The sequence below is a fragment of the Euprymna scolopes genome, chromosome 7, assembly GCF_053919585.1.
Source record: "Euprymna scolopes isolate OS-2025 chromosome 7, ASM5391958v1, whole genome shotgun sequence".
Lineage (NCBI taxonomy): Eukaryota > Metazoa > Mollusca > Cephalopoda > Sepiida > Sepiolidae > Euprymna > Euprymna scolopes.
The window spans coordinates 149,592,533-149,615,056 of NC_136488.1; the positions used below are offsets into that span (position 1 = coordinate 149,592,533).

Below are 22,524 nucleotides of genomic sequence, written 5' to 3' on the forward strand. Positions count from 1 at the left end.
CATTTTTGGTTTGAGTACTTTTAATTTTTATTAATTTTATTTATTTATTCATACATTTTGTTTTTCGCAATTTACTTCATCGGGGAGATGCTATTAAGTTCTCGGCCCGACCAAGAACGAAATGGACTTCTGGACTGTATTTCAGTATTAAGACTATATACGGGGATGATTTCTGTTTTTAATGGTTGTGGGAGCTAGGCGTTTTCTTTTTTGTGTTCTTTTTCTTGCTACGAGTGTTAGCCACACAACAAAATAGCAAATATGTTTTTGGGTTTGGGTTGGTGTGGCCGATGCTTTTCTCCAAGTCCATTTCTTTATTTCTTTCTGTTTTTACGTTTTCGTGAGTTCTGTATATTTCCATATTAAGAGTATAAGGAGCAGGTGTATTTTCATGTCATGTTCGTAGGAGTTGCGCTATTTGTTGTCGTCCTTATTCATTACATGACGTAATCACACTAAGCTTTTCAGAGGGCTAGGCCGATAACTCCTCAGCACCTCCTTTTATTGCAAACTTTTCTTTCTTTCTTATATTGTTGCGAGTCGTTTATCTACATCGACAGTCTTGCACGACCATGTCTTTTTTGTCGGCCAGTTCGAGTTGGCCGTCCTCCGTGTAATGCAGTAGCGATAGATCGCTTAGTTTGTTCGGCGTGCAGCACACGTCGACCGGCATCTTTTTGGGGTTGCTATTATGTATCAGCCTCTTTATCATCGCCCAATCGTTGGCCATCCGAGTGTGTCCGCACTCTCCCTGACAATAGTAGGCTTTAAACGACGCGGGCGCTATCACCCAATCTTGCCAATTAATTTCTTCAAAATCAATCTCAATTGAAAACCGACAGCACTGCGTCTCACCGTCTCCCTTTACGCAGTCGCCCGTATGTGCATCTCGCCTTGCACGACCCAATATCGATCGTTCCGATGTTTTGATCATCAAACGGGGCTGGCGGTCGCGCGACGAGCGCTTGCGTAGCCGCGGAACATGCAGGAGGTGGTTAAGTTTCGTCGGTTCCAAGGAGCTGTCCAATTCTAACTTCAAGTGACTATCGCCGTCTGGCTGCTCGAGTCGGTCCCGGACCGCTGGTGCGATATCAAACGTCTCCCAACCGCTCGCTTGTAGGTCGACGATCTTAGAGTCGACGGCTTTTCTTGTTTGCTCACCGGTTTTCGGGTCAATCGTATGGTGGTAGATGGTGATAGTTACGTTCGGAGAGAGCGAAGATGACGAGTTGTGTAAGCTGATAGGCAGAGTGCCATGTTTGAAGATGTCGAGTTTCGCCGAGCGAATAATGGTCTCCATGAAGGGACTCGTCGGGTGAAGAAGTTTCATGGCAAAAACCAGGAAGGGTGTTTCATATGTCGTGACATAACCGGATCTCCCCGTTAATGACGAATCTGCAAAATAGAAAATGAAACGTTAGATTTCTTCGGTAAAGACCCTCTCTCTCTCTCTCTCTCACTCTCTCTCTCACTCTCTCTCTCTCTTTATATACATATATATGTGTGTGAGCAATGAAAATATGCTGCTATGCCTAATATATATATATATATGTATGTATATATATGTATGTATATATATATACATACATATATATATACATATATATATGTATATATATATGCATGTATATATATGCATGTATATATATATACATACATATATATATACATACATATGTGGTTAAACTAACAACTAGCTCAAGTCATGTTTGAAACTCGAACGTCCATATATATATACATATATATATATATATATATATATATATATATATATATATATATATATACATGTATGTGTATGTGTGTGTATAAAAGTGACCTTGTCTGTGTGCGGAACGGTCTCTACCAAACTCCTATGTCAATTTTAGTCTACAGACTGGAAACCTGATATATATGGGATTGGGACCTGTGGAAAAAAATCGATTTCGATTTTAACCAGTAGAAATAGCTGATAATGGGTTAAAATTGAAAAACAAAAATTGAACTTGAAGTGCTCTTCTACGCATGCGCAAATATACATTTATACTTTTTACATATTTTTTAAATTTTATATACGCGTTAAGTATAAATAGAAACGAATAAAGCAGGAGGGATTTATGTTTTGCTTTCGATCCTAGCTGATGACACTCAAATCATATTTAAAAAAACTTTTGAAATCATTACTATATATTAGGTACAATATATTAATCAATAGGATATTAGCCTTATAATAATAAGTACGAAATCTGTATAAATTAAAATATCAAGCATATTTGACGACCGGGCCAGGCCGGAGAGGGCACTACTATATATAAGGTGCAATATAATAATAAATATGAAATGTGTATGAATTAAAATATCATATTTAAGCGTATGTACATATAAATGTGCAAACTAGAAGACCGTCTGGCGTTGATCGATCGCACCGGTCAACGCTAGGCGGTCTTCTAGTAAAAGTATAATATGCACATTTATAATTAGTAGGCAACATACATGCGTTCTTAAGATTTTTACAGACATCAAGTTTTTTTTTTATGGAAGTCGCTCCAGACGAGGCATGAAGCCAGTTGAGGTAAGAACTAAAAGAACGAAAAAATATTAACGCAAAAAAGAAGATGTCTATGACTGTATTCTTAATTAGATTCAGATTATATGTATAATGAAAACGGTCAGAGAAAGAGAATTCTACAAGCCTCAAGTTCTTAGAAAGAACCTACTAGAAAAGGTGTATTGCTAAGTAAATAAAGGGCAAAAGTTATAGCCCGTTTACCCTATCAATTCCAGAAGTTCTTGGACCCTTTTTTTAAAAATTTATTATTGAAAACTAGGTCAAACCATGCATGGAAGATTGTTGTCACATCAGGTCTGGTGCTTCTGCCATGAGTCTCTCGCTCCTAGAGAGGGTTCAAAAAGAGTTGCCAATCTAATAGATCCTGAACTATCAACTAAACTCCAACGTCTGTCCCATCACCGAAACGTGGCATCCTTGTGTCTATTTACAAATATTTCAGTAACAAGTGTTCTGATGAACTCCGGGCACTAGTAGCCCCTCGACGATAATACCCTCGACAAACTCAACAGATTTTGAGAAATTTGGATTTAGAAAATAAAACAATATGGGACAAAGAAGAAGAAAAAAAGCAAGCTGTTTTGGGTTGATGGGGTGGGTTGATAGACTGTAAAATCTACAAAAAAAAAAAAAAAAAAAAAGTAAAAAAGAAAAAAATGTGCGCAAGGATAATGTATAAAATAAAATAGGGGGAGGAGAGAAAAGATAGGTAGAGGCGGTGATTTTTAATTATTTTTATTTTCTTGCCATTTTAAAAATTTTTGTTTTGTTTATCTGGCGCCTCCAGACAGCATTTCTTGGCCTTCGGGCCAGGAGCGGAAAAGGAAGTAATCAGTTCTGATCAATGTGGGGGGGGGGGGCAACCCTTCATATCGGACAATTGCTTTTTAAGTCAATTAGTTTGGTCAATGTGGGGGAAACCCTTCATATCAGACAATTGCTAATTTTGGACCCTGCCAAAGTGCCCCCTTGGGGGAGCTGGTTTTTCCTCCCCACATTAAAAAACGGCCTTGTGCCTAATTTGCTCAGCGAGGAAGCAAATACATAAATAGCATTGTCTATTTTATGTTTTCTTTTTCTTCCCCAAATATTTATATTGGGGAGTCTGTATGAGGGCATAAAAGTAAGCCTTTTAGCTTTACTAGAAGTATGGAGAGAGAGAGAGAGAGAGAGAGAGATAGATAGAGAGAGAGAAGTGGGGGATGAGGGACGAGAAGGGGCAGAAGGGAAGGAAAAAAACGAAAACGGAAGGATAAAAAAAAGAAAAAAAAAAACGGATTAAAAGGTCTGAATCGCATTGGTGTGTAGACTTCCGGCGCGCTTGTTTTCCTTTTTTTTTTCTTTGCCCTCTAAACAAAGGGGGAAAACATGCGATCATTAATTTTAAGCGCATAAATGCAAGCTGTTGCAACACAAAACAAACATATAAAACCCCAACAACAACACCAACATCAACAACAATAAAGCAGAAACGATATTCTTGATATACGAATACGTTCACAAAAGTAATTCCGTATCTGAATTTGTGAAAAGATATTACTCGTTTATGAATGCCTAATTCTAGAACCACAAATTTATGTGATTGACCTGCCTAATTTTATTGCATATCAACCCCATTCCAAAGTATAAAACCAATTGTCAACGATTAACTGTATAAACTCCGTTAAACACAAGTCACAATTTAGACATTTAGACATTGCGATCAGTAAAGGATTGGTATGAGTTTGACAGCGAGTATAAGCTAACATTGAGATATAAAATAACTCATAAAGGAAGATGACATCCTACAAACATTAACTTATTATTATATAGAAATATGCGAATTAAATGTCCGTAGTATGTTATCACCTTCCATCCTCTTTTTGAATAAATAGGATCTCCCGATCACCGAAGATGCAATGAAAAAAAAAAAAAAAATTTTTTTATGTCGCCTTCGGGTCGTACCGTGATACTAAAATATACCTTCTTTTCTTCTAGTTAGGTTCGTATGGTAGTATCTGCTCTGTGTAAAGATGGTATAATGATATCGTGGGGTTTCCATTCGCGTCGGACGTCCATACAATGGAAATATGTCACAGACTTCTATAAGGATATTGGGGATAAATCGTGATAGCTAGATATATTCTGACCACATTTACCAGATTAATTACGTAAATACTCTTAGTTTTAACAAAAGGGCTACAATGATATCGTGGCGTCTCCATTCACGGTGAACGTCCACAAAATGCCCAGCAGCAATTTATCATATATGAAAGATGCTGCTGTGGAATTTCCACAGGTCCCGCTAGTGTTATCTAATATTCTAACCTTCGGTAGACGGGTACTTCAGCTAGTCAAATATGGTTATGCATCCCAAGTACCCGACGGTTATAATTGGCTTCGTGAAGCATCTCTGTTCTTACTAGTCAGCAAACAATTGGCCGTGTGTCGATCGACTGGTTTGTGTTATCAACTACAATTCATTGCTTGCGCCAATAGGTTCATCGTTTTAGCCGATCTGCGAAGCTTTTAAATGACTGATTGAATCGACGCAACCGGCGAGGACACTTTTCTCTGCGCATGCGTAGATCATCTGCTCATCCCGAAACTGTTTTTGTTTTTTGTTTCTTTTTTTGTGCACAGCTTTGCATTCAGCAACTGACACAGCTACAGCATTCGCATCTTCCTTTTTCTTTTTATCGTCAACTGTTATCCGTCAATGCTACAAGTCCAACCACACTTTTGGTCACAGCCTAAAGACTACTACTACTACTACTACTACTACTACTACTACAACAATAATAATTATAGTAAGATAAAACAGAAGAAGGAAAAAACGAAGAACAAAACAACAAAAAGAAATCGAGAAAAAATTAAACGGAAAATCAATACAAGACCAAGAAAAATAACTCTTTTGTTATTAACTAGCTGTCCCTACCACTTACAATTTGTGTTGCTTCGCTTTTTTTTTAAACTGTAGCATTTAATTAAAAAATTTTTTTTTTACAAAATATTTAACTTTCGATGAAGGATTATAGAATTATCCCCCTTTTTGTTCAAATGGCAGTCATTTAAAAATAAGTCAGTCTTAGAAAAGTGCTATTTGGAATTTCATTTTATTCTTCTTAACATGCTACGACGATGTACAAGAATATCTGTCAAACTATAATATATATATATATATATATATATATATATACATATATATATATATATATATATATATATATATATATATATATATATATAATAGTAATAATGGTAATAACTATTAATGGAAGTCTCTAAATATAAATATATATAAAATAAATAACGGAATTATGGCACATGAAGATCACGATCATCCCTGTGGTAATGAATGAATTCAGTAAAAAACATCAAAGTTCATTTTTTAAGGGACGAAGGAATACATTATTTTATAAAAGAGCGAATAAATTCATTATTTTATAAAAAGCGGAGAAAGGGATTTTTTTTTTTTTTTAATAAAAAGCAGACGAGTCCATAACAGCGAAGGAATTCATTTTTTTATGAGAAGCGGAAGAATTCATGATTTTATAAATAGCGGAGAAATTATTTATTTTTTTATAAAGAGCGGAGACATATTTTTTTTTATAAAGAGCAAAGGAATTCATTTTTTTAGGAAGACAGAGAAAAGAATTTCATTGTTATAAAAAGCAAAAGAATTCATTTTTACAACGATCAGATAAATTTAATTTTTATAAACAGCAGAATTTGCGGAAAATGCTCTGGTTTACGGTTGTTGTAAAAATGGAACGTAAATTTAAATTTCGTTCCATTTTAATCTTTTTTTTTTTTTAAATTGTGCCCTCCACCCCAAAAAACGAAAATAATCGAAAGAATAACATTTTTGTTTTTATATAAAAATCAATTTTATTAACAAAAACAAAATAATTTAATTTTAAAACGAAAAATGTCAATTTGGTATACCTTTTTGGTATTTTTTTTTTTTTTACCTAAGTCCCACTCACCATTCACATTGGAAATGTCAATTTTTATAGGTTTTCGGGTACGTTTACAACGAATACACACCCCAACCTCCCTATGTTAAGAACGGCTTGTGGAATAGACACTCCCCAACCTTATCCGCATACCCGAAAACCTGTAAAAGTTGACATGCAAAATGTGAACGATGAGTTGGACGTAATGTAAAAATGTACCGAATTTAAAACAGAACGAAATTTAAATTTCCGTTCCATTTTTTACAACAACCGTAAAATAGAGGATTCTCCGCAAGTTTTACCCAATTTTGTATTTTGAGTCTCGCTTGCACTGAAGATTGAACCTTCAACCTTCAGAAGAATGTGAATTTTACAACTGAATTTTTAACAAGTAGTTTATTTACTACGCCGCGGATCCTTTCGCTGTAAACATAAATACAAATTAAAAAAAAAAAATGTTTCTTTGAGGATTGAATATACAAACTTCTAGGCGTAGGTCTGAATTGTCGTGAACTAGACCGTCGTGCGATGAGGACCGTGTGTATTCACAAAGGCTGTCGCGAGAAAGATGTTTCTCATTAGAAACAGATGGCGCTACGACATTCCAGCACTCGAATTAGCGATGTGGGGGTGGACTTTTTTTTTTTTTTTCGTAATATTCAAATTTCAAGAGTATCGCGAACTATCGCGAAGTATCGCGAGACAAAATGTTTGAGTTAAGAGCGACTAAAGGTGAACTTCTACGTCTTTTCTTTTTCTTTCTTTTTTTAATGAAAAGGAATATACACAAACGGGTTAAAGATAGAAATCTTGTTCGTCAAGAGGCAACTATGCGCCCAAACTGGTGATACCAGCGACTGGTACTTATTGAGGAATTTACCCCATTGAAAGGAATTCCAAGTACTTCCTCGCAGAGTCTGAATGATTCAAGCTGTGTTGTTACGAAACCGAAATTTATTACGGATCTGAGTAAACGGAGTTCGAACTTACGAGGGAATTGGAGAGAGTTCACGGATCAACCGATAATTCGGTGCAAATATACAACCATGCGCCGTATATGTATGTATGAGGTATATGCAAACATACGAACCCCCCATATATATATATATATATATATATATATATATATATATATATATATATATATACACGCTCCCCATATGTATATATATATATATATATATATATATATATATATATATATATATATATATATATATATATATACACGCCCCCCATATATATATATATATATATATATATATATATATATATATATATATATACGAATAACGAACAAGATAAATGCAACTGTAGACACCGCACACTTTGCCTACTTCAAAATAAATGTCTAACCAAAAGCGTAGTTTACCAGGCCACAATAATAATAACAAGAAATATTACGAAGGTATGACTTCCTTAGATTTCAAAACTCGATATTATGACCACAAAAGTACATTCAACAATAAAAAACACCGCATGAAAACAACGCTAGCAAATAAATACTGGGAACTCAAGGAAAGCGGACATTCGCCGGTAGTCGAATGGAAAATAATAAGACAAGCTACCACGTGTAGGGACCTAGACGACCCATGTAGATTATGCCTTCATGAAAAATTTGCTATCCTGTATTTAAAGTACTCCAACATCTATTAAACTATAGAAGAGAAATAGCAAACAATTGTGTTCACAAGATAAAATTTACTCTACGATAGCGATAGAAAATAGTTTAAAACTGACAAAAACAATAGAAAATAAACAAATAAATAAATTAAATAAACATGAATATGCATAAATGATCACACATATATGTATGTATATATATATGCATATATATGTGTGCATATATGTATGTACATATATATATATTTATATATAAACTAACATTAAAAAAAAACAACCTAACCTAAATTTAAAACAGATCAAGAAACTAGATATCCAGGATAAATAGAGCACACACAAAGGAACAGGTCAACGAGAGGCCAAATAGGCCTTTGTCCGATAAGTGCATGCTCATTGGCTGATAGGAAGGGCGCGGTGGATACTAGAAAGCTGATTGGCTAACTAAAATCTCAACAGAAGATGCGTATATAAAAACGACAAACAACCACAAAATTCGCGCATAAGCCTGAAGAATCCTAGAGTGGATGAAACACGGAATATTCAATGCAGCTTTATCGCCATATATATTTTATAACTTACTATATATATATATATATATATATATATATATATATATATATATATATATATAGTAAGTTATATCTATATATATATATATATATCTATATATATATATATATATATATATATATATATATATATATATATATATACTCCCTATCTTGGGTTGAGCATTTCGGGAAGTGATATACAAACTGCCATTAGCGTATTAAGCGATGCTCTTTGTGTAAACAAATCGAGCGGAGGCATTTGGACGATGTCAAAACATCATTAATTTATTACCCATACAACAGCAGCCGTATAGCGCAATGGTGAGAAGCCTTGACTGTCATTTGGGCCGTCGGGATCCTGTCCTGCCTGTCTAGCCGCACTGATGAGCTGTGAAACAGCGAAACAGTACTGTATGTGGATATATATATATATATATATATATATATATATATATATATATATATATATATATATATATATATATATATATATATATATGATTATTTAGTATAATAATTATTACATGCCTACAGACACTGGTATTTCATCCTTTCGGGAATCATTAGCGCAGGGTGTCATAGTTAACACCGGTCGATAGATTCGAACCTGGCAACAGAAGCAAGGATCTAATCCATTCGGCCACCGTTAACCGCGAGAAATACTGTTGAAATTGAAACATTTATTTATAATTTTTTAACGTCTGTCAGACTGATGATCTGCGCATACGAGCTAAATTGACTGAATTTATTTCAACTAATACACATATATATATTCGTGTTTGGCTGATTAATTGAAATCGGAATCGGGAATCGATAAAATCGAAACTTTTCGGAAAACTGTGTGTCCATTTTCCGATGCCAGAAACGATTTCTTTAATTATCAATTTTTAATCATTTTTTTTAAACAAAATCTTTCACTGTTGGTAGTAAGATTAAAAAAAAAATATTTGTCGATTTTAAACTATCATTAAAATATTCATTGATTTTAAACCATCATTAAAATCTATCATTAAAATATTTATTGATTTTAAACTATCATTAAAATCTATCATTAAAATATTTATCGATTTTAAACTATCATTAAAATCTATCATTAAAATATTTATCGATTTTAAACTATCATTAAAACATCCTCTCACAAGTGTGGTTTTATGTTTGAGAAAATATATTCAAATATATCGTGATATTGGAAACTCGGAGTAGTTTCATGAAGTATATGCAAATCTACAAGTGTACATCATATATGTATGCACCAAGTTAAAGGGATTTGGGGGAGGGGATTCGTGGATTAAAAACGAGGTTATTAAGAGTTCTCAATAAAAAGAGTAAAATATATTATTTTTATTTATATAGATAATATTTGTCTATATATATATTTGTCTATATATATATAATATTTATCTATATATTAGTGATAGGACGATTCCAATATTTTTCCCTATTCCGATAGATTTTCCGATTCTGTACTAAATTCCCGATTCCGATACATTTACCGATTCCGATTTTGATTCTTTATAAATCTTTAAATATATAACTATAGAGTTTTTATTTTTACCCGATTAATATAAAATCACATATTAAATGTGCCAAACGAAAAAAAAAAAACACTTGTGGGAGGGGTGATCTATAGATTTTAGCTTTACTGCTAGTTTAAATCAATAAATGTTTATTATTTTATTATTACTACCAACAGGATTGGATTTTGTTTAAACAAAATCCAATAAAAAAAAAAGTTAATTCAAGAAATCGTGTTTGGCATCGGAAAATAGGCACAATTTTTTACTATTCCGATATCGATTCTGATACCCCAAATAATTCCGATTTTCTGATTCCCGATTCCGTTTAATCATTCCAAAACTAATATATGTACACAAATAACACACACAAAAACACATATACACACACACACAAACAAACAAACAAACAAACAAGCAAACACACACAAACACGCACAAATTAACGCACATGCATATAATATTGGGGAACAACATTATAAATATTTTTATTCATACATCCGTCATGATTAGGTACATATGTGCAGACATGTTTAGTCCTGATTTGAACCCCATAAAGCTGGGATTGGAGGAAAGTCAGTTGAAATATATATATATATAATGATGTTTGTATGTCATATTTACACACACATATAGACACACAAACACACACGCATATATATATATGTGTGTGTGTGTGTGTGTGTGTGATTGTGTATGATAACAAGGGTTATGGCAACAGCATATTCTTTTCATTGTTTTGACTCTCGAGTGTGGATCCGTTGATATCTTATATGCTAGCCCTAATGATAACTAGGAAAAATAATAACTCGTTAAAGCTAGGATCTGGATCGAATTAAGGCAGAATAATTTGGATAAATAAAAGAGTCAATTTATCTCCAAATAGATTTATATCGATAATAAATCAATATATGTAGAAATAAGACCTCATGCAAACACATCATGAGTATCATTTTCTCAAATAATCTTTTGCAAATATTTTTTGTACCGTAGTGAAAACACATGTCATGTTGAATACGGTCAATTTAATTTTAGCGGTTACGATTGTTCGTTTCTTAAATTTTCTCGGGCTACAACGGCACACGACACCCGCTAGTGTACATTTATTGTATTTTTGATCGTTTTAATACATTATGTTGAATAAATGTGTCCTGTTTATACTTATTATAAAATTCTGTACACCATATATATATATATATATATATATATATATATATATATATATATAGTCATCGACATACAGTCCTGTTTCGTTGTATAACAACTCATCAGTGCCGCTAGACTAGCATCTCTCCCAAGCCAAAGATTGAACCTAGAACCGTCGTGTTGACAGTCGGCAGTTCTCCCACTCGACCACAGAAGGGACGCTCGCAAATAACTCGTCGGAATGTCTATTTAAATAGACATCCGCCACCACTCAGTGCTCAAATCGCCTGTTTGTAAATAAACAAACAACGAGCTTCGCATTTTTCAGCCAATTAAGTAGCGGGTGAGATTATTGACGACAGTGCTCTACCCAAAAAGGGGGGCTTAAAATATATTTGTAGTCATCGACATACAGTCCTGTTTCGTTGTATCACAACTCATCAGTGCCGCTAGACTAGCATCTCTCCCAAGCTAAAGATTGAACCTAGAACCGTCGTGTTGAAAGTCGGCAGTTCTCCCACTCGACCACAGAAGGGACGCCCGCAAATAACCCGTCGGAATGTCTATTTAAATAGACATCCGCCACCACTTTTACATATCATATATATATATATATATATATATATATATATATATATATATATATATATATATATATATATATATATATATATATATATATATATATATTCAACAGCTCCATTTCACACCTGACTCAGTTCAAACACCTGTAGAACATAAGCTACAATTAGTTCAGAGCTGTAATTTGCCACATAACCCGTAGATATATAAATCATTACACATGCAAAATTTCAACTAGATCGGAAAACTGGAAGTGGGTCAAGGGCATTACTTATTGCACGCCCCTCGCGTATATATATATATATATATATATATATATATATATATATATATATATATATATATATATATATATATATGGATAACCAAGCATTTAACGAAACTTATTATTTATTTAACTGTAAACAAACAAAAAAAAAAGGGATATATTATAATTTAGAGGTCAATATAAATTACGAAATAAAAAGAGGAATCGATAATTGTATCGGAATTCATACACACATGCGGTTAATAATCAATTCCGTAAAAAATAAAATAAATGAATGACTTCATTTATAAGTGTTTGGTATAACAGAAATTTTTTTTTTTCTTATTACGTTTCTTAAGTTTGCATTTATATAACTATCTCTATATTTACCCGAGTTCACGAATGGGATTTATCTGATCTGTCACTCGCATCCAGGCAAATATCGCTAGCAATTCCATTGAGCAAATGTTTCGACTCATATTTTACATTCGAGGAGCGGCTTCCGACCATTTTGTCTACTTGCTACCTGTACGCACGCTGCATATCTATATTCGCAATGGCGTTCAACGCGAAGGGAGACGCTATTCGCAGGTGTTTGTTATACTGAATGTTTGTTTACAGAAGTCCATGTTGTTCAAGTCGAGTTGTCTAGTAAGGGTAAAGTGTAAAGTTATTGAAGCGGATTCTACGTTTGGTTTTGGTCAATGACGGATTCTTTAGCTCCGTGGAATCCGAGGTATGTTTTGCTCCGGCAGGAAGGTTTGGGATTGGAATTTAATTACCGCATTCTTCCCGCGATTTTTGATAACGTTTCAACATTTTGCCTCATCTTTCATTTTTCACATTTTTTGTTCTTTGCCTTCTGGTGTCTGCTTGGTTATGCGCTTTTAGTATTTAATCATGAAACCTGAAATTGTATAACGTGTATTAAACAGTGGCGCAGGTTCGAATCCAATCGGCGGATCTACATTTTTATAGAATATTAATCATGCATGCACACATAGGAATGCTATCCAGTAGAACCCCAGGATACGGCATTAAAAATCATTAACAAAATACAGTACAGTATATAATACACATGTATATAATCAAATAACATTATTAATAACACCGTAAGGAGGGGCAAATACCGTAACCAGGCGCCGGAAAAACACAGTATTCTACATCGTATCTGAAAAAGCGTATTCTAGGGCCACTGTATCGCGGGGTTTCTATCATATATATATATATATATATATATATATATATATATATATATATATATTGAGAGCGTCCGAGAAGCTTTTTTCTTAAAATCCGGAGATATGTTTAAATTGCAGTTTTAGTCATTTTTTGACTAAATTTCAAACAATTCTTGCAGTTTATAGATCCCTAAATGCAAGAGAGCTTTCTATTCCAGTAGTTTCTTCCCCAGAACTGCTAGACTTTGGAATTCTCTTCCCGGTCCCTGCTTCCCCAAACTGTACTGACATACAGAAGTTTAAATGTAACGTGAATCGACGTCTTGCTGCCCAATTCCGTAGATAGTATCTCTGTAGCTTAGGTCCCTGATAGTAGCCGCCTATATCAAAGTGGCAATGTGCCTTGTTTGGGGTGAAAATGTTAAAAAAAAAAAAAAGAAGATTACTTCAGATATGTTGTGGAAAAAAAATTCAATTTTCCTTCAGTAAAACAAAAGTTATGATGAATTTTCTGGTGTTCAAAATCATAAAACAAAAACGTAAGGAGATGAGTGACGTTTTTTTTTTATAACTGGTTTCCATAGCAATCACGTCGCTTCAGCGACTAGTGTTGCTACTAATTCACCGAGCTCGCGAAAAGAGAAGTAACAAGTGAAACAGACAGAATGAAAGCAGACGAGTGCCGTACATTGTTTATACATGTGTATGTTATGTTTATGGGGAGGGGATCCTTTGATAGTAGTACTGTCCCGCTACCCTAATTAACAGCCATAATTCACGTAAATATGGAGATTTCATGACGTCATTTCCGTTTATAAGTGAATTAAAATCATTAGTATAATAGCATGATAAAGACTTTGGGCGAAAAGTCGTTTGTTTCTGATTGGTCAGTACAATTATTTAGGACGTGCGTCCTGAGTGCTAAGACTCTGAATAAAGGAAGTGGGGGGAAGACAAGATAAAGTACAGATAGATAGTGTATGTGTATACGTATGTGATTAATTAATGTGTCTTTATCTGTTGGTTTTTATTAGTTTTACATTGCCTTATTTTTTTTTAGCAAGCTGCCGAACGTTTACAAAATAAGATCATTTAACTACATATACGGATAAAAATAAGAATGATTTTGCAGTTTGCTTGAAGCATTGTCCGAAATGTGTACGGGTTGTGTTTGAGGACTATCAAAATGTAGTTATGTAAACGATCTATGTAATAAAATAAATAACGGTAAGAATATTGAAAGGACTTCAATAATTTTCAATTGTGCATACTTATTTCTGAACATATTTTGTCGCACAGGATGGTAGATGTGTGAGTTTCCCAAATATTTTCGAGAAAATATCTCTTCGTCAGTGGGGAGAGGAAGCGTAGACAGATCTCAAACGTTGTTACATTCTGTGTTTGTGTCAGTGCCGGATGCTGTGCGTTAGATTCGTGAAAATGAATACGGAAAATATTGAAAAGATTTAGTGCCTGCATATTTGTAACAACAACGACGTCATAACCCTACAATATATTATTTTATATTTTCACATTTTTTCCTGAATACTGAGAATAATTTAATACTAGCAAAGGCAAAAATTATTTTTAAAATACCGTTGGGAAATTAGTCAAATATCTTTTGCGACCTATTTGCATAAAAAATGAATACTAAATATTTAAAAGACGTTTTAAAAGAATTTATTGATTTGTAACTAGTCATTTAGCTAGTACATAACCGGAACGGAAGCGATTAGGAGCTGATGAAGTAAAAATAGATAAATGGAACATGACTTTGGCAAAATATAGTCTCACCGGTCATGCACAGTGTGCACACAGGCACTTGATCTATTTTTCAGTCTTTTAGACATTCGTAGAATAAGAATATGGCTAAGAAATACAGTGTAACAAATCTAGAGTTTAAATTAGGAACACGGTGTACATAATGCAGAATAAATACCACTGTCGAGCACATCGCGGAATAGTGGAAAACTATCCGTGTGTGTTCATATTGAGGCAGAAATATAAAGGAAACAATCTTTTATGCAAGAACTGCATTGGTTATCCAGGGTATTATGCAACCAAGACAGTTTTGTATCTATCTATCTATCTATCTATCTATCTATCTTTGTTCTTCTTTGGTTGGTTTCCGTTATTTTTTACTCTTTATCTTTTAAACATTTCATTTCCGTCTTTCGGCCTTCCTCTCTTTCTCCAAGACTGAACTTCCGGTCTCTGATCTCCTATTCCCGCCACCAAACTGGTACCCACGGGTTTGTTTATTTTTTTTGTTTTTAGACAAATGAAATATCTCCCGACAGACACACCCAAACGAAGGCACGCATGATATATAAAGGTGCATTGGTAAAATACAAAAAAAAAAAAAAAAAAAAAAAAAAAAAATACAAAATACAACAGAAATGCAAGAATCAACTAAAAACAAAAAACAAAAAAACACTGAAAATTAGAAGGAAAGAAATATCCTTCTTCCGGCGCAAAATTCCTAGAAACTTTGGCAAATAAATTAACGAAGCACAGCGGCATATTTGCTTCACTCCATTTCTCTTCTTCCGTGCCCACCCCTCTCTGTTCTCTTCCTCCTCCTCCTCCATATACATATAGTCATTTACGTGCATACCATTGCGACTATACCTACGAAGATTTGAAACCCGAACGTCACTGACCGGCGTCCGGTAGAGATGAAGCATTATGCTGGATAAAATGCTGATTTCCACTTAGCGTTAAGGCACTACTTTTCCATTAAAAGATGAGCACTTTTTGGTAATCAGTTCCGTAAAAAATAAAATAAATGAATGAGTTCATTTATAAACGATATAATATCGCCACCACTAGTAGTTTTGTTTAACTTGGTTACCAGATCGTTGGTCAACGACCAACTGTATCGCTTGTTCAAAAATATAACTCACGAAAAACAATAACATGTGTAAAATAAGCATTCGAGGTCGATGATCAAATCCTGTACGAGGGCCATATTTCATTTGTAATAGTCTTTGTTTATATCCAGCCACGCGGATTAAACAAATCACTTGTTTAGTAAACAAAACCGCACAAACAATAGTATCAATAAGATAGCAGCTTAATACGTGACAGATAAATGTGTTATAGTTGTTGATTTTTCAGATAAGAATGAACAATCCGTATAATTCGAACTGCGGTGTTATTTGTACAACGTTTCAGCCGATGTAAACTCTGACCTTCTTAAGGTGTTTATTGTCAAACTTGGGAATCTTTCTGTCAAACTCGGGAATCTGCACGGAATTACGTAGGGTCCCTTTATTAAATCCACGGGGTTAGCATGCTCTCGTTCTGTCAGCCATAACCGGGTAGAAGTCCTAAGTAATTCGAAATACCATTCCGAATTACTTGATGGAACGAGAGCATGCTACGCCCGATGATAACATTAAAGGTTCCTTTCGAAATTGTGTGCAGATTCGCGAGTTCAACATGATACACCTGGAGAAAGTCGAAGGTTACATCGACCGAAACATTGTGTGAATACCCAAAACGTGAACAGTAGTCTGAATAATACGAACCATATACACATACGCATACATATACTCGTTCTATCCTCCAAACACAATACTACCAACATGACTGCAGCCAACAAAGTACATCCAGGTATTGATGACAGGAACCTTATATATAAATATATATATATTACTAAATTATAAAGGATAATTTGACTACGTATAAACACTAGTGTTTTATTCTTACGCAATCATCAGTGCAGGAGATGATGATTAACGCTGGTTGAAGGATTCGAACCTTGCCACGAGCCATCTTTGACATACTCAAGGGCCCTTGTTCACCGCTATAAAATAAAGGGAACTTTTATCATTAATGAATCTTAACGTTCTGTACAGACGATCTAAGAGAATATATATATATATATATATATATATATATATATATATATATATATATATATATATATATACGTACATTACTGTTTTTAAAAATAATATATATATATTTCGAATATCGCTAGATTCAGCCTCTCTGATGAGTCGAAGACAACGAAACACGTGTCAGTGGATAATAATATTTAAAAAATAATACATATGCCGTTCTCCATTTGGGAGTACCAAATTGATCAAAGGGAGGATTATTCCCAACTCGTATTTAGGTTAGAATGCACTTTGGTATAATTCATTCAATGAAGTACCGCAAAAACAAGCACGCACACGCGCGCGCACACACGCATATTTATTTATTTATGTATATATGTATTTTGCACATATATACATATATGTACACACGCACACACACGCATTGATACGCGCACTTGCACACGCACACGCACGCGCACACACACGCACGCGCACACACACGCACATATATGTTTATTTTGCCCGGTTATTGTAATCGACGCCTGCGCATCTTCCATGTGATTGTGTGTGTACATGTGTGTGCGTGTGTATGCATGTGTGTGTATGTATGTATGTGTGTGTTCATTTGTGTGTGCGTTTATGTGTGTGTGTTTTTTTATTACTTACTTATCTCACCATAGTTGTTATTTTTTTATTTTAATGTGAGGGATATCGAATTCCCCCAAAAAGACGCGCTGGGCGAAGATTAATATTGGGATAAAAATAAAAAATTGACCCAGTCTGACCTGTTCCTACGGTAATGCACAAGGCAAACATAAACGCGTGTGCGTGCAGTGTACACTTACAAACCCACTCGCCCTCTTGCTGTACGTTCACGGGCGCGTTTGGTCGAAAATAAGAAAGAAAAACAAAACAAAACAAAGAAGTGGAAGACAGCAACAAAGAAGAAGAAGAAGAAGAAGAAGAAGAAGAAGAAGTCAACAGACTGATAGAAAAAAAAATAGGTGACGGAAGAGGAGATGGAAAATGATTACTTGAGTGTTATAAAGCTTAACTCGCGTTATATATATGGCTTTAACCCGTGTTGGCCAAGTTCCACAATCATATACCCTTGTAATGAGGATAATATATGTTGGTATATTCACACGATAAGTTGCTGCCAAGATAAAAGGTGTTGTTATGTAAACTTTAAAAGTCGCTAATATATTAAAATAACCTCACATGATTGATTCATACGTTTTATGGGATATCAACGTCTTTCCGTATAATTTCAACGATTCATCGCATATGCTTAGCCGAAATCGTTTTGTTTTTTTTACTAGTGATGTGACGATTCCAATATTTTTCCCGATTCCGATACAATTACCGATTCCGATTCTTTATAAATCTCTAAATATTTAACTATAAACTTGTTTTTTTCTTCTTCACCTATTTCCGTAAAAAACATTTTTTAAATGTGCAGATATTTTCCCAAACATAAAAACACATTTGTGGTGGCAGTGGTGGCAGTGGTGGCAGTGGTGGTGGTGGTGGTGGTGAGGGGATGATCTATAGATTTTAGTTTTACTCGTAGTTAAAAATCAATAAATATTGGTTGTTTTATTATTTCTACCAGTCGTGGAAAATTTTGTTTTAAACAAAACTAAACGAGAAAAAGATAATTAAAGGAATCGTTTTTGGCATCGGGAAATAGACAAACATTGTTCCGATTCCAATACCCTCAAAAGTTCCGATATTTTCGATTTCTGATTCTGATTTCGATTAATCATCTGAAAACTAATTTTGACTCGCGAGCAATATCTCTGTATACGACCACACAATGTCGGACTTACGTTTTTTCTGAGCATGTACGAACGGACAGACACCAAGTCGCGGGCAATCGTGCTACAATGGTGTAATTAGATGCGCATGCGGTGAACTGTTCATTATTACGTTGATAAACGTTGATATAAGGAGATTAAAAATCAACCTTGGTTTTACTGTTGGTGAGTTCGTATCTCCTGCTTGTCTTATTTTGTCCTTTAGGCCTAAAATTCATTGAGCGTTGTCCCCGACAAAGGAGGGAAAATTGCCGTTTTCTTGGTTGGAATATATCAATAAAACACTTAGCGTTTGTTAGTTTTTGATCATGAAGTACTTTTTCTATTTTATTTTAACTTTTTCTTTAGTTTCTTACATCAATTGGTTTAATGTCTTGTCTGGAGCAAATTCCAGAAAAAAAAGCACAAAAAATGTAAATGATATTTGCGTTACTTCTCATATGTTTGTATGTATGTATGTATGTATGTATGTATATATGTATATATTACGTCCATATATATATATATATATATATATATATATATATATATATATATATATATATATATATATAAAATGAAAATTACAATTGAATTTACCAAAATGATCCAAGATGGTAAAATTAAAGTAAGTTATAAATATTAAAGAATTAATATTTATAAACTTATCTCAGCCAGATATAAAAGCTCGATAATACCAAATAGGAAATAGAGCTTATAATAGAGCTTTCCTATATATATATATATATATATATATATATATATATATATATATATATATATATATATAGCTTATAATAGAGCTTTCATATATATATATATATATATATATATATATATATATATATATATATATATATATACTATCATATAAAAATTCACTTTGGGTTTGAGTTCCTTCCTCATAGATTCCGAAACGGCTAAGCATATCTTTTACAAATTTCAAACAAAACTAATTCATATGTCTGGCAGTGTTCTTAGATATTTTTTGTACAGAAATTCATCTGATAAGTATCGAAAATCGAAAACATTTTATAGATTAAAAAGAACAATTTTTATAGTGGATTATTTTACGTTACACCGGGCAAGGGAAATGATGAAAGCTTAGCAAACCATTTCTTCTTTTAAAAAACAGATGTATTTGAATTTGGAGATATAGCTTAGTGATAGAGCATTCGACTACCGATGAACGACCCTCTATTAAATCCGGGGTGTACCTCGCCATTTTATTTTAATTTTTTTTTAATTAATGAGTTCAATTTACGATAAAAGAAAAGGGTACCATTTAAAATTTCCGCAAATCATTTCTTCGTTTGCATATTTTAAAACTAAACATTAATCACAAGTGACTTTTCCAGAGCATTCATCGTCAAGCCCAAATATCAGCTGACGTGACATTGTAAACAAACACAGAGTGAATTTGATGAACGACATTACCTCAATAATTTTTTAATATTTTATTATTATTATTCTTATTATTTGCAAATTAATCAACCATGCAAATTATTCCTTGTAATATATAATAATCAATTGAGTATTCATTCTATAATAATTCGTACGCAATCTGTATAAATTAAAATATCATGTTTAAGCGTATTGTACGACCGGGTAACGCTGCCAGCTGGTATATACATATATATAAAGCTGAACATCTGTGTGTGTGTGTGTGTGTGTGTGTGTCTGTGTGTGTGTCTGTGTGCGTGTGTGTGTGTGTGTGTGTGTGGGCACGAATAGGCATCCTATATGGTTGACTATTATAGAAAACTGATCACATATAATGATAGAAGATGTATCGAGACACAGGAATGGGTATGTTTGATCTAGCGTAATGATGATTCATTAAAACTGTGGGGGCTGCGTACACGCCTCGTCCACAAAGTATGGAAATAAAAAATTTAAAAAAATTAAAAAAAAAACGTTTACAAGTGTTTTTGATATAGATGTACATAATAATACTTTGATTAGTATGTTTTAACTTAAATAGGGATGGTATAATAAAATTGTGGGGTCTGCGTTCGCGCTTGGCTTCCATAGAATGGAAATAGGCACAAACTTTAATAAAGACTTTTCATATCTATCTGCGTAAGTGTACTTTGATAATTATGTTTCAGTTTGAAAAAAATATGGTATAATAAAATTATGGGGTGTTCGTTCACGCCTGACCTCCATAGAATGGAAATATGTCACAAAATTTAACAAGGTTTTTTTAATATAGATTCACAAAATATTGTGATAAGTGTTTCAGTGTAACATGTATGGTATAATAAATGATGGGGGTTTATCTATTTTTACTTTCATCATGTTTTGCTTTGGTTTTGATACCCCCAAATTCGAAGCTATCTCTTTACAACTTTTCCTTTTCATAACCTATCATCTATATATATAAAAGCGAAATGTATGTATGTATTTGTGTATGTTTGTGTGTCTGCTAAAAACTTTCGACAGACAGAACAAAAATTCACAAACTCGGTATGATATTGAAGCTCAATCCTTCGCTCGAAAAATATCGAAAAATTGGCCAAAAATGTTCATTTTTTCACCCCGAAATCGACAATTTTAGACAGGGGAGGGGGGTCAACAAAAACAGTCCTCTCGTGACGACGACCGGTTCTACGCATGCGTCAGATGACGTCATGACCTGATTTACTTTAAATAGTTGAAAAACTGATTAAACTGTATGTACGTCGCGTTAGGTCAGTTAGTTCATTATCTAAACGTTTGGGTTCGAATCGTGGTGTGAGATTTTTTTTCGATTTTTTAAATTTAAATATTGAACCAGTGTTATTTAAACCATTTTTCACGTAACGATAGTTTTTCTGTTTTTTTTTACTTCGCTTATCCACCCCCGACCACACACACTCAAAAACACCCGGGTACCCACCGATTTTTTTAAATTTTAATATCGAAACAGGCTTATTTAAGCCATTTTTCACGTGTTCGTTTTTCTGTTTTCATCGTTCGTTTGTCTTACGTTAGTTTTTTTTGTGTTTTTTTTCGATGTTTTGATTACCCCCCCCCCCGCTTAAGTTTTAATGTTGTTTATAACAAACAAGCCTGGTCATTAACGACGTCGTCGTTTTCGTCGTCGTCGTCGTAACGCTCGACGACTTCTGTGCGCGCACCTGTCAATTTAAACATCTTTCAGTAACTCATTCTGGCTGGCCGATTTTATTTTCAAACTTCACCTTAGGGCTTCGGGTTCGATCCTACCCCCGGTTTCTTTTTTATTTAACACCACACACATCTCTAAACACCCGGGCAACGCCGGGTACCCCAGCTAGTACTTTCATAAATCAGAGTTAATTTTCTGTAGGCTGTTTTTTAACCCAGTCAACGATGGGTACTTTTGCTAGTATATATATATATATATATATATATATATATATATATATATATATATATATAGAGAGAGAGAGAGAGAGAGAGAGAGAGAGAGGGAGAGAGAGAGAAAGAAAGATAGATAGATAGGATAGATAGATATAAGCCTCCATTAAAGTGTCGCCTGTTTCATTAGATTATAGTAATCTACGCCCTATATATATATATATATATATATATATATATA

The 22,524-nt window shown here is 33.8% G+C and overlaps 1 protein-coding gene across 1 annotated transcript in view; it reads right to left on the reverse strand.

Annotated features, from left to right (window-relative positions):
* The window catches only part of LOC145280055 (protein decapentaplegic-like), a 285,754-nt gene that overhangs the window by 978 nt on the left and 262,252 nt on the right, over positions 1-22,524 (reverse strand). The window contains exon 2 of the mRNA XM_080131735.1: positions 1-1,395. This exon is cut by the window's left edge and continues 978 nt beyond it. Coding sequence (XP_079987861.1) covers positions 545-1,395 — 851 coding nt within the window. The 3' untranslated portion in view covers positions 1-544. The remainder of the gene's footprint in view (positions 1,396-22,524) is intronic.